This window comes from Heteronotia binoei, chromosome 5, assembly GCF_032191835.1.
Source record: "Heteronotia binoei isolate CCM8104 ecotype False Entrance Well chromosome 5, APGP_CSIRO_Hbin_v1, whole genome shotgun sequence".
Lineage (NCBI taxonomy): Eukaryota > Metazoa > Chordata > Lepidosauria > Squamata > Gekkonidae > Heteronotia > Heteronotia binoei.
The window spans coordinates 10251189-10269151 of NC_083227.1; the positions used below are offsets into that span (position 1 = coordinate 10251189).

At 49.6% G+C, this 17963-nt stretch overlaps 1 protein-coding gene across 1 annotated transcript in view; it reads right to left on the minus strand.

The window, feature by feature from the left end:
* LOC132571671 (class I histocompatibility antigen, F10 alpha chain-like) overlaps nt 1-10177 on the minus strand; it is a 168421-nt gene extending 158244 nt beyond the window's left edge. Inside the window, exon 1 of the mRNA XM_060238463.1 lies at nt 10105-10177. Coding sequence (XP_060094446.1) covers nt 10105-10177 — 73 coding nt within the window. The remainder of the gene's footprint in view (nt 1-10104) is intronic.
* Between the last annotated feature and the right edge of the window lie 7786 nt (nt 10178-17963).

Below are 17963 nucleotides of genomic sequence, written 5' to 3' on the forward strand. Positions count from 1 at the left end.
TGGTGCTGCAAACAATTGCTGTCCCAGCTTCTTTTTGTCTCCTTCCTTCCTACCTATATGCAACACCATGGACCTCGCAGAGACTGGCTGTGGTACATTCACCTGCACCACTTTAACTGCCTTTCCCATTTTCTCCATAGCCCCCACACAGGTAGCATCGTCTAGATCATCCACAATCATATGGGGTCCCTCCCATTCCACTTTCCGTTCACCAGTATGAAGGGGCAGGAAATCCATCACCCTATCCCCTGTCTCAGCGTCTGAGAACTCCACTTTCTGGTCGCTTGCCACCTCACCCAGTGGTTCCAGCCTAGGGTCACTTTGAACCTCAGACAGGAACATTTCTGGCTCCCCCAGACTTCCTACCATCTGTTCCTTCAAGCCACCCCTAGTCCCACTGTTTCCAGAACACTTAGCCAAAGTTGGATCTGGGTTCTCCGCCCCCTCAGTTGGTTTTTCAGTGTCAGCCAACTGAGCTCCTTCCTGCCTGGAACGCTCCACAGCATCCTGCTGCCCTTGTGGAAATTGGCACCCCTCTTCCCATTGGGCACACCCTCCTGCAGGGTTTGAGACAGACTGGTCCTCCCCCTCCCTGGTTGGTGGTGAGGTGGCTTCCCTAAAGTTGCCTTCCTCCCCCCACCTTCCCCTGAGGGTTTGGCTTGGGGTCTCAGTCCCCTCGGTTGGTTTTTCAGCACTACCAAACTGACCCCCCTCTTGCCTGGAAGGTCCCACAGCTTCCCCGGACTCCTGTCTGTCCTGCTTCAAGACAACCTGTTCTGAGAGAGTCTCGGACGATCCCACTTCCTGATCCACAGCTACTTGGTGAACCGGTTCCAACCTAAGGCCGCTCCGGACCCCCTTCTGGAACCGCTCCTGTTCCCCCAAGCCTTCAGCTATGTGCTCCTCTGAGCCCACATTAGCCTTGCTGCTCTCAGAACCTCCTGTGAAATCTCCACTCTCCACCTTGGTCTCTTCAGCTTGCACATCCTTTACGCTAGACAGGTTCCCTTCCTCACTAGGAACATCCACAGCCTCTTGCTGCACTTGGGGAAAGCTACACCCCTCTTCCCCTTGGGAACACCCTACTCCAGGGCTTGAGATAGGCTGGCCCTCCCCCTCCTGGGTGACTGCCCTCTCTTCGTCCTCAGTAACCTGGGCTGTTTCCCCCTCCCTGGTTGGTGGTGAGGTGGCTTCCTTAAAGTTGCCTTCCTCCTCCCACTTCCCCCTGGGGGTTTGGCTGCGGGGTACAGCCTTGATAGAGTACTGGCCAACCACCAAATCCCGGCCCAATAACACTGGAACTGTTTGTTCCTTCATTACCCCACATTCAGAATAGGATTTACCTTCTTGTGGAGCCAAACCCCTGAACTGCTTTCGGGAGTGGTCTGGCCCCAGTTTAAACCTTTTAAATACAGTGGCTTTATAGCCTGCAAAAGTTATCCCCCCATCTTCCATAGGCATGCTGTAATAGATGGCTGAAAGCTCTCCAGTCAGGTTGCTACAGAGGTAAGACATATAGTCCTCCTCTGCAATCCCCCACTGTTTGGCTGCCCTCTCAAAGTTGGAGAGGTATGTGGAGGGGTCTTCTCCCTCCTTGTACACTGCAAAGTCTTTGGGGGTGACTTTGATCGTTCTGCTTAGTTCAGCTTCCAGACGTAGCACCTCAAGCTCATGGCGACGTTGCTCTTCCTGTTCCCGTCTGCGGATCTCAGCTCTCTCTTTTTCCTCCTGTCTGAGGATCTCTGCTTCTTCCTGTCTGCGGATCGCATCCCTCTCTGCTTGTCGTTCCTCTCTCTCTCGTTCCTCCTGTCTGCGGATCGCATCCCTCTCTGCTTGTCGGTTCTCTCTCTCTCTTTCCTCCCGTCTGCGGACTGCATCCCTCTCTGCTTGTCGTTCCTCTCTCTCTCGTTCCGCCCCGATACGCATTCTCTCCAGTTCCATCTGTAGCCGCAAGGTTGCGTCTGACTGGGTGGGGGCCACTTTTGCAGGTGCCTCTGCATGCTCAAGATGCTCCAACAGGAGGACTTGCATATCTACTACAGTCAGGTTGTCACACTCCAGCTCTTGCTTTGCGCACTCTTCCTGGAGCTGTGACTTTGTCATCTTCAGGATTTCCAGTTTCTTAGCACGCTCCATCCTAACTAGCTAAACTTTCCCTACTCCAGTTGACCCGAAAATAAAACAAAACCGCTGTTGCTTCCGCTGGGTGCTTGCACGCATCAAAAACCAAAAATGCCTGGCCAATCAAGTTCTCTGTTTGTTCTCATCCCACCGCTGCCGCCAAGTGTGGCGGAACCGGCCCGATTCTGCCTTCAGACCCGGTCCCGTCAGCTCCCTATGGAGTCGCCAACTCCTGGAGGGAGCTATTTCTCCTCCTGCCCCTCGGGCTCGCTGCCACCACCTGCTCAGTCTAGGGGTTCCGATTGAGAGGAACAGGACCCCCAATCCCCCTCTCCAGCTATGAGGCCCGGCCTCAAGGTCCTCTGCCACCCTGCACTTGGGTTTCACAGAGACCTCAGCGCTTCTTTGGGGCACCCCTGGAGGATTGGCACCTTATCCAACTGCATGCCTTCCCCCTTCCCCGGGGCCCCCTTTATAAAACAGCGTGGTCTAAAGCGGTCTGGGGATCTATGTGGTACAGAGATTGACTGCCAGCATTTAAAACAGAAAAAATATTTATTTACAAGAGAAAAGGGTAGGGGAAGAAAAACAAAACAAAAACAGTTGCATTTAAAAAGTTAGCACAGCACAGCACCGCACAGCAAACAGCATAACAAAATAAAGGTGATTATAAACGCATCCGGTTGGCCCTGATCTAAACATACTCTGCCTTGTGAAGTACTTACTTAGTCTGCCTGCCTGGAGGCCTCATTCTCCTGAGCAGGCCTCCCCCACAGGCAGGAGCCTCCATTGCTCACCACATGCTCGCTCGAGCCCCAGTTCAAATCTGCCTCTCTTCCTGCCTAACACATGCAAGGCCCAACAGCACTTCCTGCCTCTCTAGGGGATCTTCCCCCTAGCGTTGTTGGTTTGGCTCTGGAAGGGAGGGGGGGAGTGAGGGGAAGGCTACAAAGCCCTGCTGAATGGATTTACTGATCCCTGCCTTTTGGATGAAGCACCAACACTCTCAGATGGCGTTTCTCCACACCATCCATGAGTCCTCCCATATACATGTGGAATGTGGGGTGTGGCTGGGCCTTTTCCCTCATCAAATTGGAGAGCATATGACTGAGAACAGAAGTGTTGGCATACATATGTTATATGTGTCTTGATGGGACACCTTGAGAGTGAAACAGGGTCAGTGGCAAAGGGTTGATTTTTTTCCATACATCACTTACCTGCTCAGAATTAAAACTTATTGAGTCTTCTTTTAATTACAATAAAAACATAGTGCCTTTGCATAATCTGTGGTTTTCCCATGAAAGAGCAAGCTGTTCACTGCCTCCTGAGGGCAAAAGAGCTTCATAGGTTGGTTTCTGAAATGAGACTAGGGATTTCAAGGCCTGCTCTGTTGTGTGATATTCTGATGAATCCATCTCTCTCCCATTAGCTGAACCAGGATTGGATGATGTTACCGAATCACCATACTTTTCCTTACAGATATTCAGACTGGAGTACAGCTACCTATTCTTTGATTTAGTGCTTTTGAGAAGTGTACAGAAATGACAGCTGCTCTTACGTGAGCTCTCTGGATGTAAGTGGGGGCAGAATATAAGGATCATGCTAAAGTTACATAAAAGCAGTTTTGTGGACGGCTGGCCTATTTATAGTTCCTATTTACAGTTCTGGGTTTTATTTTCGAAGTCTCAAACAACTGCAGGATTTTTTTCTGAACCTAGTTGCATATTCATTATAGCATGGGGGAGACTTATCTTTGCAGTACTATGTATGAAACCAATCTAGGGGGCTTTGTGGACCACACGCTGAACATGAGTCAGCTGTGTGATGTGGCGGCCAAAAAGGCAAACACAATTTTGGTCTGTATCACCAAAAACCAAGTGTCCACATCATGTTCAGTGATTGTGTCACTTTACTCTGCTGTGGTTAGGACCCTACTAGACTGCTGCATTCAATTTGGGGCACCACAGGTTAATAAGGAAATATGTCCAGAGGAGGGCAATGGAGATGATGAGGGACATGGAGACCAAGTCCAAGAGGAAAGATTGAAGGAGCTTGGTCTGTTTAGCTTGGAGAGGAGACAACTGAGAGGTGATATGATCACCATCTTCAAGTACTTGAAGGGCTGTCATGTAGAGCATGGTGTGGAATTGTTCTCTGTGGCCCCAGAAGGTGGGACCAGAACCAATGGGTTGAAATTAAATGAAAAGAGTTTCCAGCTCAACATGAGGAAGAACTTCCTGACCGTTAGAGCGGTTCCTCAGTGGAACAGGCTTCCTCGGGAGGTGGTGGGCTCTCCTTCCCTGGAGGTTTTTCAACAGAGGCTAGATGGGCATCTAACAGCAATGAAGATCCTGTGAATTTTGGGGAAGGTGTTTGTGAGTTTCCTGCATTGTGCAGGGAGTTGGACTAGATGACCCTGGAGGTCCCTTCCAACTCTATGATTCTATACAATTCTATGATTTTAGTGTAGAACAGGGGTGGCCAACAGTAGCTCTCCAGAAGCTTTTTGCCTACAACTCCCATCAGCCCAGCAAGCATGGCTGATGGCTGGGGCTGATGGGAGTTGTAGGCAAAAAACTTCTGGAGAGCTTCGTTGGCCACCCCTGGTGTAGAATGTCAATTTGGGGACACTGCTAAACCAGGAATAAAGGTCTACTGTGAAATTGTTTTCCAAGACTCCTATCTTCTCATAAGAGGACCCATGAGGATCCGTGCCTCAAAATCATGTTCTGGATCCATGGTGCTGCCACGAAGCCATGGATCCATTATATCTGTGGAGCAAGCTCTTTCCATGGATGCAACATGAGATTGGATGGTGAGCTTGGGATGAGCCAATGCAGATATCATGAGGATCCATGAGGATATGGGCTTCAAAGCCATGTTTTCGCTCCATGATGTTTCCACAATGCCAAGGATCCATGATTTCCGATGTGTAAACTCATGAGGATCCATGGTGGAAAACCAAGTTCTTCTTCCATGGTGCTGCCACGAAGCCGTAGATCCATGATTCTTGTGGTGGAAGCTCTGCCCATGGACATGATATGCGATTGCATGGTGAGGTTGGGGGGATCCAAGGAAAAATTCATGAGGATTCATGAGGATCCGTGGTCCAATACCAAGTTTTTGGTTTCTGGCGCTGCCACGAAGCCGTGGATCCACGATTTCTGTGGTGCAGACTCTGCTCATGGACATGATATGTGATTGGATAGTGAGCTTGGGGTGGCCCAAAGTAAAAATCATGAGGATTCATGAGGATCCATGGCCCAAAAGCAAGTTTTTGATCCCTGGCACTGCCACGAAGATGTGGATCCACATTTTCTGTGGTGCAAACACTGCCTATGGACATGAAAAGTGACTGGATGGAGGGTTTGGGGGGATCCCAAGGAGAAATCATGTGGATCCATGAGGATCCGTGGTCCAAAATCAAGTTTTTGGTCCCTGCGCTACCACGAAGCCGTGGATCCACGATTTCTGAGGTGCAGACTCTGCTCATGGACATGATATGTGATTAGTTTGAGGGCTTGGGGGTATCCGAAGCAGAAATCATGCGGATCCATGAGGATCCATGGTCCAAAACCAAGTTTTTGGTCCCTGGGGCTGCCACGAAGCCGTGGATCCATGATTTCTGTGGTGCAGACTCTGCTCATGGACATGATATGTGACTGGATGGAGGGCTTGGGGGATCCAAAGCAGAAATCATGCGGATCCATGAGGATCCGTGGTCCAAAAGCAAGTTTTTGGTCCCTGGTGCTGCCATGAAGCCGTGGATCCATGATTTCTGTGGTGGAAACACTGCCCATGGACATAATAAGTGACTGGATGGAGGGTTTGAGGCATCCGAAGCAGAAATCATGTGGATCCATGAGGATCCGTGGTCCAAAATCATGTTTTTGGTCCCTGGCGCTGCCACGAAGCTGTGGATCCACGATTTCTGTGGTGCAGACTCTGCTCATGGACATGATATGTGACTGGATGGAGGGCTTGGAGAGATCCAAAGCAGAAATCATGCAGATCCATGAGGATCCGTGGTCCAAAATCAAGTTTTTGGTCCCTGGTGCTGCCAAGAAGCCGTGGAGCTACGATTTCTGCGGTGCAGACTCTGCTCATGGACATGATACGTGATTGGATGGAGGGTTTGGGGGGATCCAAGTCAAAAATCATGTGGATCCATGAGGATCCGTGGTCCAAAAGCAAATTTTTGGTCTCTGGCGCTGCCACGAAGCCGTGGATCCACGATTTCTGTGGTGCAGACTCTGCTCATGGATATGATGTGTGACTGGATGGAGGGCTTGGGGGGATCCCAAGCAGAAATCATGCGGATCCATGAGGATCCGTGGTCCAAAACCACGTTTTTGGTCCCTGGCGCTGCCACGAAGCCGTGGATCCACGATTTCTGTGGTGCAGACTCTGCTCATGGACATGATATGTGACTGGATGGAGGGCTTGGAGGGATCCCAAGCAGAAATCATGCAGATCCATGAGGATCCGTGGTCCAAAAGCAAGTTTTTGGTCCCTGGTGCTGCCATGAAGCCGTGGATCTACGATTTCTGTGGTGCAGACTCTGCTCAGGGACATGATATGTGATTGGTTTGAGGGCTTGGGGGGATCCGAAGCAGAAATCATGTGGATCCATGAGGATCCGTGGTCCAAAATCAAGTTTTTGGTCCCTGGCGCTGCCACGAAGCCGTGGATCCACGATTTCTGTGGTGCAGACTCTGCTCATGGACATGATATGTGACTGGATGGAGGCCTTGTGGGGATCCAAAGCAGAAATCATGCGGATCCATGAGGATCCGTGGTCCAAAATCAAGTTTTTGGTCCCTGGTGCTGCCACGAAGCCGTGGATCCACGATTTCTGTGGTGCAGACTCTGCTCATGGACAGGAAAAGTGACTGGATGGAGGGTTTGGGGGGATCCAAAGCAGAAATCATGCAGATCCATGAGGATCCGTGGTCCAAAATCAAGTTTTTGGTCTCTGGCGCTGCCACGAAGCCGTGGATCCACGATTTCTGTGGTGCAGACTCTGCTCATGGACATGATGTGTGACTGGATGGAGGTCTTGGGGGGATCCCAAGCAGAAATCATGTGGATCCATGAGGATCCGTGGTCCAAAATCAAGTTTTTGGTCCCTGGCGCTGCCACGAAGCCGTGGATCCATGATTTCTGTGGTGCAGACTCTGCTCATGGACATGATATGTGACTGGATGGAGGGCTTGGGGGGATCCAAGCCAAAAATCACATGGATCTATGAGGATCCGTGGTCCAAAAGCAAGTTTTTGGTCCCTGGTGCTGCCATGAAGCCGTGGATCCATGATTTCTGTGGTGGAAACACTGCCCATGGACATGATAAGTGACAGGATGGAGGGTTTGAGGGATCCGAAGCAGAAATCATGTGGATCCATGAGGATCCGTGGTCCAAAATCATGTTTTTGGTCCCTGGTGCTGCCACGAAGCCGTGGATCCACGATTTCTGTGGTGCAGACTCTGCTCATGGACATGATATGTGACTGGATGGAGGGCTTGGAGGGATCCAAAGCAGAAATCATGCAGATCCATGAGGAACCCTGGTCCAAAATCAAGTTTTCGGTCCCTGGTGCTGCCACGAAGACGTGGAGCTACGATTTCTGTGGTGCAGACTCTGCTCATGGACATGATACGTGATTGGATGGAGGGTTTGGGGGGATCCAAGGCAAACATCATGTGGATCCATGAGGATCCGTGGTCCAAAATCAAGTTTTTGGTCTCTGGCGCTGTTACGAAGCCGTGGATCCACGATTTCTGTGGTGCAGACTCTGCTCATGGACATGATGTGTGACTGGATGGAGGTCTTGGGGGGATCCCAAGCAGAAATCATGTGGATCCATGAGTATCCGTGGTCCAAAATCAAGTTTTTGGTCCCTGGTGCTGCCACGAAGCCGTGGATCCATGATTTCTGTGGTGCAGACTCTGCTCATGGACATGATATGTGACTGGATGGAGGTCTTGGGGTGATCCAAAGCAGAAATCATGTGGATCCATGAGGATCCGTGGTCCAAAATCAAGTTTTTGGTCCCTTGCACTGCCACGAAGCTGTGGATCTACGATATCTGTGGTGCAGACTCTGCTCATGGACCTGATATGTGATTGGATTGAAGGCTTCAGGGGATCCGAAGCAAAAATCATGTGGATCCATGAGGATCCGTGGTCCAAAATCAAGTTTTTGGTCCCTGGCGCTGCCACGAAGCCGTGGATCCATGATTTCTGTGGTGCAAACTGTGCCCATGGACATGATATGTGACTGGATGGAGGGATTGGGCGGATCCAAGGCAAAAATCATGTGGATCCATGAGGATCCGTGGTTCAAAATCAAGTTTTTGGTCCCTGGCGCTGCCACGAAGCCGTGGATCCATGATTTCTGTGGTGTAAACTGTGCCCATGGACATGATATGTGACTGGATGGAGGGCTTGGGGGGATCCAAGCCAAAAATCACATGGATCCATGAGGATCCGTGGTCCAAAATCAAGTTTTTGGTCCCTGGCGCTGCCACGGAGCCGTGGATCCATGATTTCTGTGGTGCAACATCTGCCCATGGACATGATATGTGATTGGCTGGTTATCTTGGGGTGGCCCAAAGCAAAAATCATGAGGATCCATGAGGATCCGTGGTTTGGAAACATGTTTTTTCAGTGCTGTGGTGCCACAAATTTGTGGAGGCATGATTTTTCTGGTGCTGCCTATAGTCTAAGAGAGGATCTACAACATGATGGTGGTTTGATTTCATTTCACCATAAAAATCATATGAATTCATGAGGATCCGTGCTTTGGAAGCCAGTTTTTGCATTGCTGAGGCGCCACGAATTTGTGGAGGCATGATTTTTGTGGTCCTGCCTATAGTCTAAGACAGGATCTATAGGATTAAAGTGGTTTGATTTCATTTCAATGTAAAAATCATATGAATTCATGAAGATCCGTGTAGATCCGACTTTTACCCAGACCCCTCAGAAGGCAGTTCTGGAAACCCAAACCAGGACTCCTCCACCTTGCACAAGAAGACAAAAGGTGGCCAAGCTGGATCTGACCATGACGCCGCCTGAACCATTATCCCCTTGCCAACTGCAGCCATTCAGATAATAGAATCACAGAGTTGGAAGGGACCTCCAGGGTCATCAACCCCAATGGTTCAGGGAAGCCCCCCTTCCATAATCTCTCACCCCACTGCTGGCTGCTCCCAGACTGCTTCAATCAGAGACCTTCCCAGGAGACTCTGCCTATCCGCCACCCATACAGCCTCACCTGCCCCCTTCAACACCTCCAGCCCTCTTTGCACTCCCCCTAAGCCCAGAGGGCCTTACTGCTTCTCGTGGCAGGGAATTCCACAGGTCAGGAATGCCTTGGCGAAGGGGAGCAATCCTTGGTGGGACCCTCTGCAGTGAGCCCCCCATAGCTTCTCCAGTCTGACTCCCAGACAGGTGTTCCCAGACAGGGAGGTGTTTTTTCCCGCTCTCTTTCCTGCATTTTCATAAGCTTGTATAAAGCTCCATCTCCTCCACCCCAGTCGTTTTCCTCCTGAATAAAATCCTTCACTCCTCCCCCCAAGACAGGCGCTCCGATTCCGGGGAAGGAGCAACACCAGCCCTCCCTCCCTCCCAGCAGAGAGACCTGCAGCCCCGGAATCCATCCTTGGGGGGACTGACACCATTGAGAGGAGCTCCCCTCGCTTCCTATGAGTCCCCCTCCAGCTGCCGGACTTTGGCCAGGCCCCTGCCCCAAAGCGCTTCCAAACACGCCACGAATTGGGATGTTTGGAAGGATGGGAAAGACCCCAGATGAGAAAAAAGGAAAAGAAATCGTCTCCCCCCCCCGCCCTCCACCCGCTGTTTCTGAGCCAAGGAAACGGATCACAGAGCGACCCCTCCACTTTTGCACGCTGTCCCCAGTGCAAATTCTGCTCTTCCCTTCACCCAACACAAGAGAGCTTTTAGTTTCCAAAGGGAGGGACTCACCGGAGCCCCCCGCAGCCAGCAGGAGGGCGACGCCCCCCAGGAGGGGCAGCAGGCGCACGCAATGCAAGGCCATTTTCACAGTCCCAAAACAGCTACTGCACCCGCCGGGCTTGCAACGCACTTTCCCCGGAGCCAGGCGGGGGAGGAACGCGGAGCGACGGCGGGGATTGGCCGAGGGGGGAATTTCTCACCAATCAGGAAGTGGAGCCCGGGAAACGTCACGAGTCGCTGGACAGAGCCCTCGCCGGCAGCCTGAGCCCGGGCTTGGAAAGAGAAAGTTGGCAGCGATTTTAAGTTGGGATTCCCCCCCCCCCTCGTGACTCTGCGGCGGGGGGAAGGAATATGGATGGAATAGGGGGGCGGGGGGCTGAAGCTCGCTCGCGGAGGCGGTGCAAAGATTGTTGCTGACGGGAAGGCAAGCGAAACATTTGCAAAACTCCGTCCCGGCCCAGGTTAACTGGTAGCCAGAGGGCGGGCATGGGAGGACGGGAGCTCCAGTGGGAATAGAAAAGCGCAAGAGTTCAGCAGCACCTTTATAAAGGCTAAGGAAATGCTAGGACAGTTTGTCGCAGGGGGAATGAGCTTTCCCGAGTCACTGCTCAGGGAAGCTTCTAGACTCTTGCTCGTTTCTGCTGCTACGGAGAGACTAACACAGTGGCCCCATCTTCGAGCTATCTCCTGGGGGAATGTCAGCCTGATTTGAGCGGAAGCTGCCTGCAAGTGGTTTCCCAGAGACTGCTGCTCCCCGCCCTGTGGGTCTGGTGGTTACTCAGGGCATGGAGCAGGTACTCTGCACGTGCTCAGAGGTATTGGGGCTGCAGAGACCCCTCAGGTTGCCACCTCTGGCTTGGGAAATTCCTGGATCTTTTGAGGGTAGAACCTGAGGGGGGACAGGATTTGGGAAGGGGAGGGACCTCAGTAAAGTTTAATGCCATGTAATCTGCCCTCCAATGGAGCCATTTTCTTTATTTGTCAGAGGAACAGGGAAAATCCACACTTCATCCACAGTTCTTCATGTCAACAACTGATAACCAGTATTTTTTCTGCACGTCCACCACATTTGCCACTTTGGTAGCATGCAGCACCGACAGATGTTTTCTGTGGTCTCAAGTCCCCTTTCTGTATCATGTTTATTAAATTTCCTCAAAGTTTGGGGGAAAAAAATAGAGGATAAACTGTGGAAAAACAAATTTCGATTTTTCCACTGGAATTTCATCTCAAATAGTTCCCCATTCAGATGGAAATGATTGCTTTGAGTTGCTGCCCTCTTTATGTAGAATTTTACCAGTTTTAGAAAATAGTCGCTCCACTTTTTGTTAAGCCTTCATGCATACTTTTATTCAAGAAACTCTAGTTATAAGAAATTAAACTCTTTTATATTACCGTTGCTTAGTTTATTCCCTCTCCTGAAAGTCCAAGGTAGGACTCCTTTTAATTAATGTCATATGTATCAATGCCATAAGATTTCAGGTTTACTAATGAGTCCGTGGCGCAGAGTGGTAAAGCAGCAGTACTGCAGTACTGTGATCTGAACTCTCTGCTCACGACCTGAGTTCTATCCCAGCGAAAGCTGGTTCAGGTAGCCTAGCCGGCCCAAGGTTGACTCAGCCTTCCATCCTTCCAAGGTCGGTAAAATGAGTACCCAGCTTGCTGGGAAAAATATGTAAAAGACTGGGGAAGGCAATTGCAAACCACCCCGTAGAAAGTCTGCCGTGAAAATGTTGTGAAAGCAACGTCAGCCCAGAGTTGGAAACGACTGGTGCTTGCACAGGGGACCTTTCCTTTCCTTCTTCTACTGCAGCCTGAAAAGCCAGCAGGGTTTTCTTGCATGTCCAGAGGATGCAAAGGCGGCAGTCTTTGCAATCTCTGCTGATTCCAGGAATGAAACCCAAATCCTTGGAGCATAGAATTGTCTTGCACAGCATCTCTGGCCCCCAGCTTGGCCCAACATCCAATGGGGCCAAGTGGAAGGAGGCGAGAGAATATCCCCCAGACAAACTTAGGAGAGCAAGATCTCAGTGGCCACACTGCCTCCCCTTCCAAGGAATCCCTTGTGCAAAGATCAGGGGCTTTGCTGGCAGGATCCTTGGCCCTGATGCCGCTGGACGCTTGCAACACAAGCCAAGCGTGAGACTCCACAAGCTGCCGTTTCAGAGAAAGGAGGTGAGGGAGAAGTCAGGGCTGCACCTTATGAGCCAGGTTTCTGAGGGGTCTTTTTGGCCAGGGGCACCTGAACACCAAAAGCTGCAAGGCGATGAGTGAGTTTCTCTGCCAGCCCTTCCTCCAAGGACTAAAGAGTAGTATATATGGCTCTTCCCCCATTTTATCCTCACAACACCCTTCTGGGGGTGAGAATGACTGACACACAGTCACCCGGTGGGTGCCATGGTAAGGGAGAATTTGAACTCAGGTCTCCCCAAGAGCTCTGAGGCTGACAACAGAGCCACTCCACTACAATCACAACGGCCTCTTTTGGATTCTGCTTCCAAAGCCTGCTCAAATACAGCAAGCCAAAGCCAAGTGCAGGTTTCTGATTCATAACTCTGGTTTCCTTGGCAGAAATCCTGAGAGGCTCTACTTTGGGGACAGAAATTCAACTCCATCACTACCCATAACTTCTCTTCCCAGAATCACTGGTTCTTCCTTATCTGTTTGTTGCTTTCCTTTCCCTTCTGACCTGCCCTCATCCAGGCAATGGGAACTTCTCCCGACTTCCCTCTCATCCCTTTCAAAGACACATCCTGGCCAGGGATTACGTCCTCTGGTTTCACAAAGTCTCCTCAATTCAGGTTCACTGAAGATCCAGTGTCCTCAACGGCCAGAGTGTCTTCTCATTCAATTGTACAATTTCCCCAAAAGTTCTATATCCAAATGTGTGATGCTGATTTGGATGCCACAAAAATATGATTTCTCTGTCTTTGAGGCCCTCAGGGGACTGTCCCAATCTCAAAGTAATGAGGCTCTCTGACGGTTCCTCTCTTTAGCCCAGGATGTACTAGCTGCCTTCACCCTATGCTCAGGAGCTCACTGAGGATGTGGTGTTATAGGCAAGGCATTTTTATAGTAGTGTTTCTTTCCCCCCACACTCTGTCTTGCCCTTACTCAGTCCAGTTTCCCGCCATTTGGCTGAAGTGATTCACCTAGTCTTTCTTTCTTTCTTTCTTTCTTTCTTTCTTTCTTTCTTTCTTTCTTTCTTTCTTTCTTTCTTTCTTTCTTTCTTTCTCTTTTTCCCCTTTCTTTCCCTCCCTCCCTCCCTCCCTCCCTCCCTCCCTTCCTTCCTTCCTTCCTTCCTTCCTTCCTTCCTTCCTTCCTTCCTTCCTTCCTTCCTTCCTTCCTTCCTTCCTAATGATTGAAAGGAATATGTATTTCTTACTCCCTTCTCACACCTTTCCCTAATAGCTGCCATTTTTGTTTCTCTGCCCCCTCTGCTGCTTGGGCAACATCCTGAGGTTACTTGTGCTTGACAGACATTTTGATACTGGAAGAGAGTTGGCATAAGAATTGAACATATGAACATATGAAGCTGCCTTATACTGAATCAGACCCATAGTCCATCAAAGTCAGTATTGTCTTCTCAGACCGGCAGCGGCTCTCCAGGGTCTCAAGCTGAGGTTTTTCACACCTATTTGCCTGGACCCTTTTTTGGAGATGCCAGGGATTGAACCTGGGACCTTCTGCTTCCCAAGCAGATGCTCTACCACTGAGCCACCGTCCCTCCCCAAGTATCCTCAGATCCCCTGGTCAAGTATCCTCAGATCCCCTGCTTTTTCATCTGTATATCTTATCAGTGAGGGAATCTATTTGCCAAAAAGAGCTCCCAATTGTGCCCCAGAGGCTACCTATGGCTTTCAGACTGGATGAATCTCTTTCTGAAATGATCAGACCGTAATTTGAACCTGTCCGCTGCTGAGAGTGTAAAATCTTCATATTTGAACACTTTGTCTGAGGGAAAGCTTTTGCCAGCTTCTGCCCACTCCCCCTTTATGAGGCTGCGTAGATATTTCATGAATTGTGTGGCAGGAATATTCCAGTATAGGGCAGCTTTCTAAAAAGTAGCCAAGACAACCAAGGATCTTCCCCTGACACATACAAAGTAAAATCCATAGGCATTATCCTTGGAGGGTTTAAACCCTCTACTTGGATTCTCTCTTGCTCTTTTTGCTCTTTTTTCTGTCACATATCCCCATATTTCACTTTATCCCTCTCAAAACTGAACTTTTCTGCTTTAGTTTTCCTCAGGTCTAGATTGCTTTCCTTCCATTTTAAATTTCCTCATTTAATTCCAGAGCTCTTAATCAATTCTGTTCTTTCAAAACCTCTACATACTCTGGGGATGTAGAAGATGCTCGAGGGCTTGCCACAGTTCCTGCTTTGCCAGTTCCCAATGTCTGGTGCTGTATTAGAGACTCCCTCAGCGTCTCTACACATTTTCCCTCATGACGGATTCCCAACTCTGTACACTTTTCACTCAGAGTCTCCCTTCAATCCCAGAAACACTGCCATTTCTCTTATTTCTATGTTCTTCTCTATTATCTGTGAAGTATCCCCCACTGAAATGTATATTCCACCCTTTTTGAATTCTCTCATTTCTCTCTCCACACAACAACAACCCCTTGAGTCAATATTCCCTCAAGTCCATATTCCAATATGCCTTTAGTAGACCTGTCATATTTTTGTCTTTCTGAGACCTTGTATATAACACCCATAAAGGCAACTCTCCAAAATGGTGTCTATTCTGCTGCCTCCTTGACTTCCTCTGTGTTTCCTTCTTATTTTTGCTGCCACCAAAGGCTCTCTTGCCTAAGATTTCTTAGTTTAACCCAGTTTAATGTGTTAGTTTAATTCAAAATGGCTGAGTTGTATTTTTGGTAGGAAGACTGAAGGGTCAGTGAGTGGGGGAGGCTCTGGGTCTGAGGGAAAAAGGGATCCTTTACTCTTAATAAAGTGGTATTTTCACTTAAATATAAATAGAGTTAATGTTGAACACGAAAACTTATACCTTGAATAAAATTTTGTTGGTCTTAAAAGTGCCACTAGACAGATGCAGTTCTCTTTCTGTCTCTATGGGGACTTTAATAGATAAAGCCCCAAAGGCTTATTTTCCTCACTTGCCACTTAGGCTAATAGCTTCCACACCAAAGAAGCCATGAAAAAATATAGTCTAGCCCACCCCTGAACAAACTCTGGTTTATTTATGACCTCAACGAGAGGCAGAAGCTTTCAAGCATATTCATTGTATATTCCCCCTCCTTCTAGCCACAAGCACTATTAAAAAATCATCATAAGAGTGCCTCTGAGCATGTGCAGAGCACACAGGTGTTCCACTCTTCTTTTTCTGAAGGAAACTTGGCTGTTCTAACCATTCCTGAAGCCTATCTTTAAGACATGAAAATCCTGTCCCAAAATCACACTTTTTACCCAGTGGCCAGATGTAGGCTGGTTTTAGAAAACGGCAGGCAGAAGGTGGCTTCCAGCAGCCATGTTGCTTCCTTGCTGTGCTGCGTATGGGTCATAAAATGGCTGCCAGTGCCCAGGAGGGCTCCATTTAGCCCTAAAGCCTGAATATGTTGGCAGGGCTGGTGCGCACAAAATGGGGTTCTTTTCCCAGAAAGATTACTTAATTGCTTTGCTCTGCTGCCCCACACCTTTCCTCTCTCCCCACATCGGGTGACGCCAACCAGGCTTGTTCTTGTTCAGGCAGAAACCGAAAGCCAAAGAGAAGCATAGCTAGTGTTTGACAGAGAAAAAAGCAAACAAAATTCTCCGCCTGTGGGGTGACGGTTCCTCCATCGAGCAGGGCCTCCCCCTGCTGTGGAAAGTGGGGGGCCCAACTGACCCCCAGTGTGTGTGGCTGGCATAGCTCAGCATTTAGGGAGTGAGAAATGAAAATGAGTCAAATGTGCTTTCTGGATGGTACAGGTTTTGGCACTCATAAGGTTGAACATTATGCATTATTTGACAGGGAGCTTCTCTTCTCACTGACATCCTGAACTTGTCTGAGGAAGACTTTTCTGGCAAGAGATGGAAGCTCCCTTTTGAAATGTGCCCCCCACCCCAGCTTTGGGGAAAGGCCAGTTTCTCCTGTGTTCATTACAGACTGTTTCTGGCAGCCTTGAACAGCCAGCTCCTTTTGAAGGGAAAAAGATCCAAAGGAACCTGTTGAGGTTCACTTGCAGTTTCCAGCAAGTCTTCTGCCTTCTGCAGGGTGACAGTTGCAGAGATTTCGAGTCCTTCTACCTGCTCTTTGTGTCTCCAGGAAAGGTTCAGATCTGCACCCTTCTCTCATGCCAGTCACAACGGCCCTGTGAGGTGGGTTTGGCCCAAAGTCCTCTCAGGGAGTGCCACGGCTGAGGGAGGGGGGATTTGAACCCTGATTTCTCTCATCTGGACGTAAAACTTCACCCTTTGCACCAGCTGGGTTCCTCTTGTGCCTGGGAGGTTCCCAGGGACCCAAATGAAGAGCCCCTAATCTCTAATACCCTGTGTGGCAGGTTTTCCAGTGTGGCCTTTGCCCCTTTTTGGTCTGGAGAACAACAACAAAGTCAGGCTGGAAAGTCCCTTGAGGGTGCCCACACCCCACAGCAGAGCTGGCATCCTTTCCAGAGCCTCTTTTGTTTTGCTTTGTTTTTTCCCACAAGAAAAATGGCCGTCCCTACAATGAAAAAGCTTTAGCCAGACCCACGAGCTCAGAAAAACGTTTTCTGGATTTAGCGTGAATTTCAAACATTTTTCACTGAATAAGCTTTGAGTCCAGTAGTCTCTTCATAAAGAAAAAAGAAAATTGCTCCTTTGAAGGGTGGATTCCATAGTATTAAACTCTCCTGAGGTCTCTCCCCTCCCCAAACCCTGTCTTTTTCAGGGCCCACCCCCAAAATCTCCAGAAATGTCCCAAGTCAGCGTTGGCAACCCAGGGGCCTCTGTAGCCCGCCCCCAGCCATGCTGGGAACTCAAAGAAGGGCAGCCAAGGAATAAAAATCTCCCCTCTCAGCCTCTCCTTTCCCTCTGCTCATTTATTTGCTCTGCTCTCTGCTTCCCATTCTGGCATGAAAACATCAGGGACGAGGGTACTATCAGAGCCCCCTCCGCCTTCCTTAACAGCAAAAGGCAGACATGAAGGGGGGAATGCGCGGAATGAGGGCCATGGAGCTGGAGAGTGCTATTCCCACACACCCCTCCGCTGCTGTTAATGGTGGCAGTTTTTAAAAATCCAGATTTTTGAAATCTGGCTGTTGGGGTACTCTCCCAGGGGGTGTGAACAAGCGTACCTCTGAGCACAAGCAGAGTACCTGCACTGTTCTATGAGTAGCCACCACCACCAGACCCCCAGGGCAGGGAGCATCAGGTGTAGCCACAAGCCCCCTGCTGTGCCCATCTAGCCCCACAACTAGCTCTATTCAGCCCTCCAGGTTACAGCTGGTTCCACCTGCACAGAGTAATCCCCACAGCTCTACCAAACCGCTTAGCAACTCCCACTCAAACCAGGCCAATATTTCCCCTGGAGACAGATCCAGATGGGTAGCTGTGCACTTCTGTCCGTAGCAGGAGAAAAGAGCGAGAGTGCAGGAGCTTGAGTGACTCGGGAAAACTCATCCCCTGCCACAAATTTTGTTAGTCTTGAACTCTTGATCTTTTCGGTTTCCCCAGGAGCTGCCACAGTAAAAAGGCTTGTGTGGCCTGACCCTCCAGATGCTTTTAAAGAGGCCCTTTAAAAAAAACTCGCTGATTTCTGAGGAAATGTGCATGCACGTGAAAGTTTGTATCTGGCGGAAAAAAATGTTGCAGTTTTGAAGGCCCCACGGGGCTCAAGCCCTGTTCAACCGAAGCAAACCGTGGTGGAGCAACAGCGCCCCCTTGTGCTT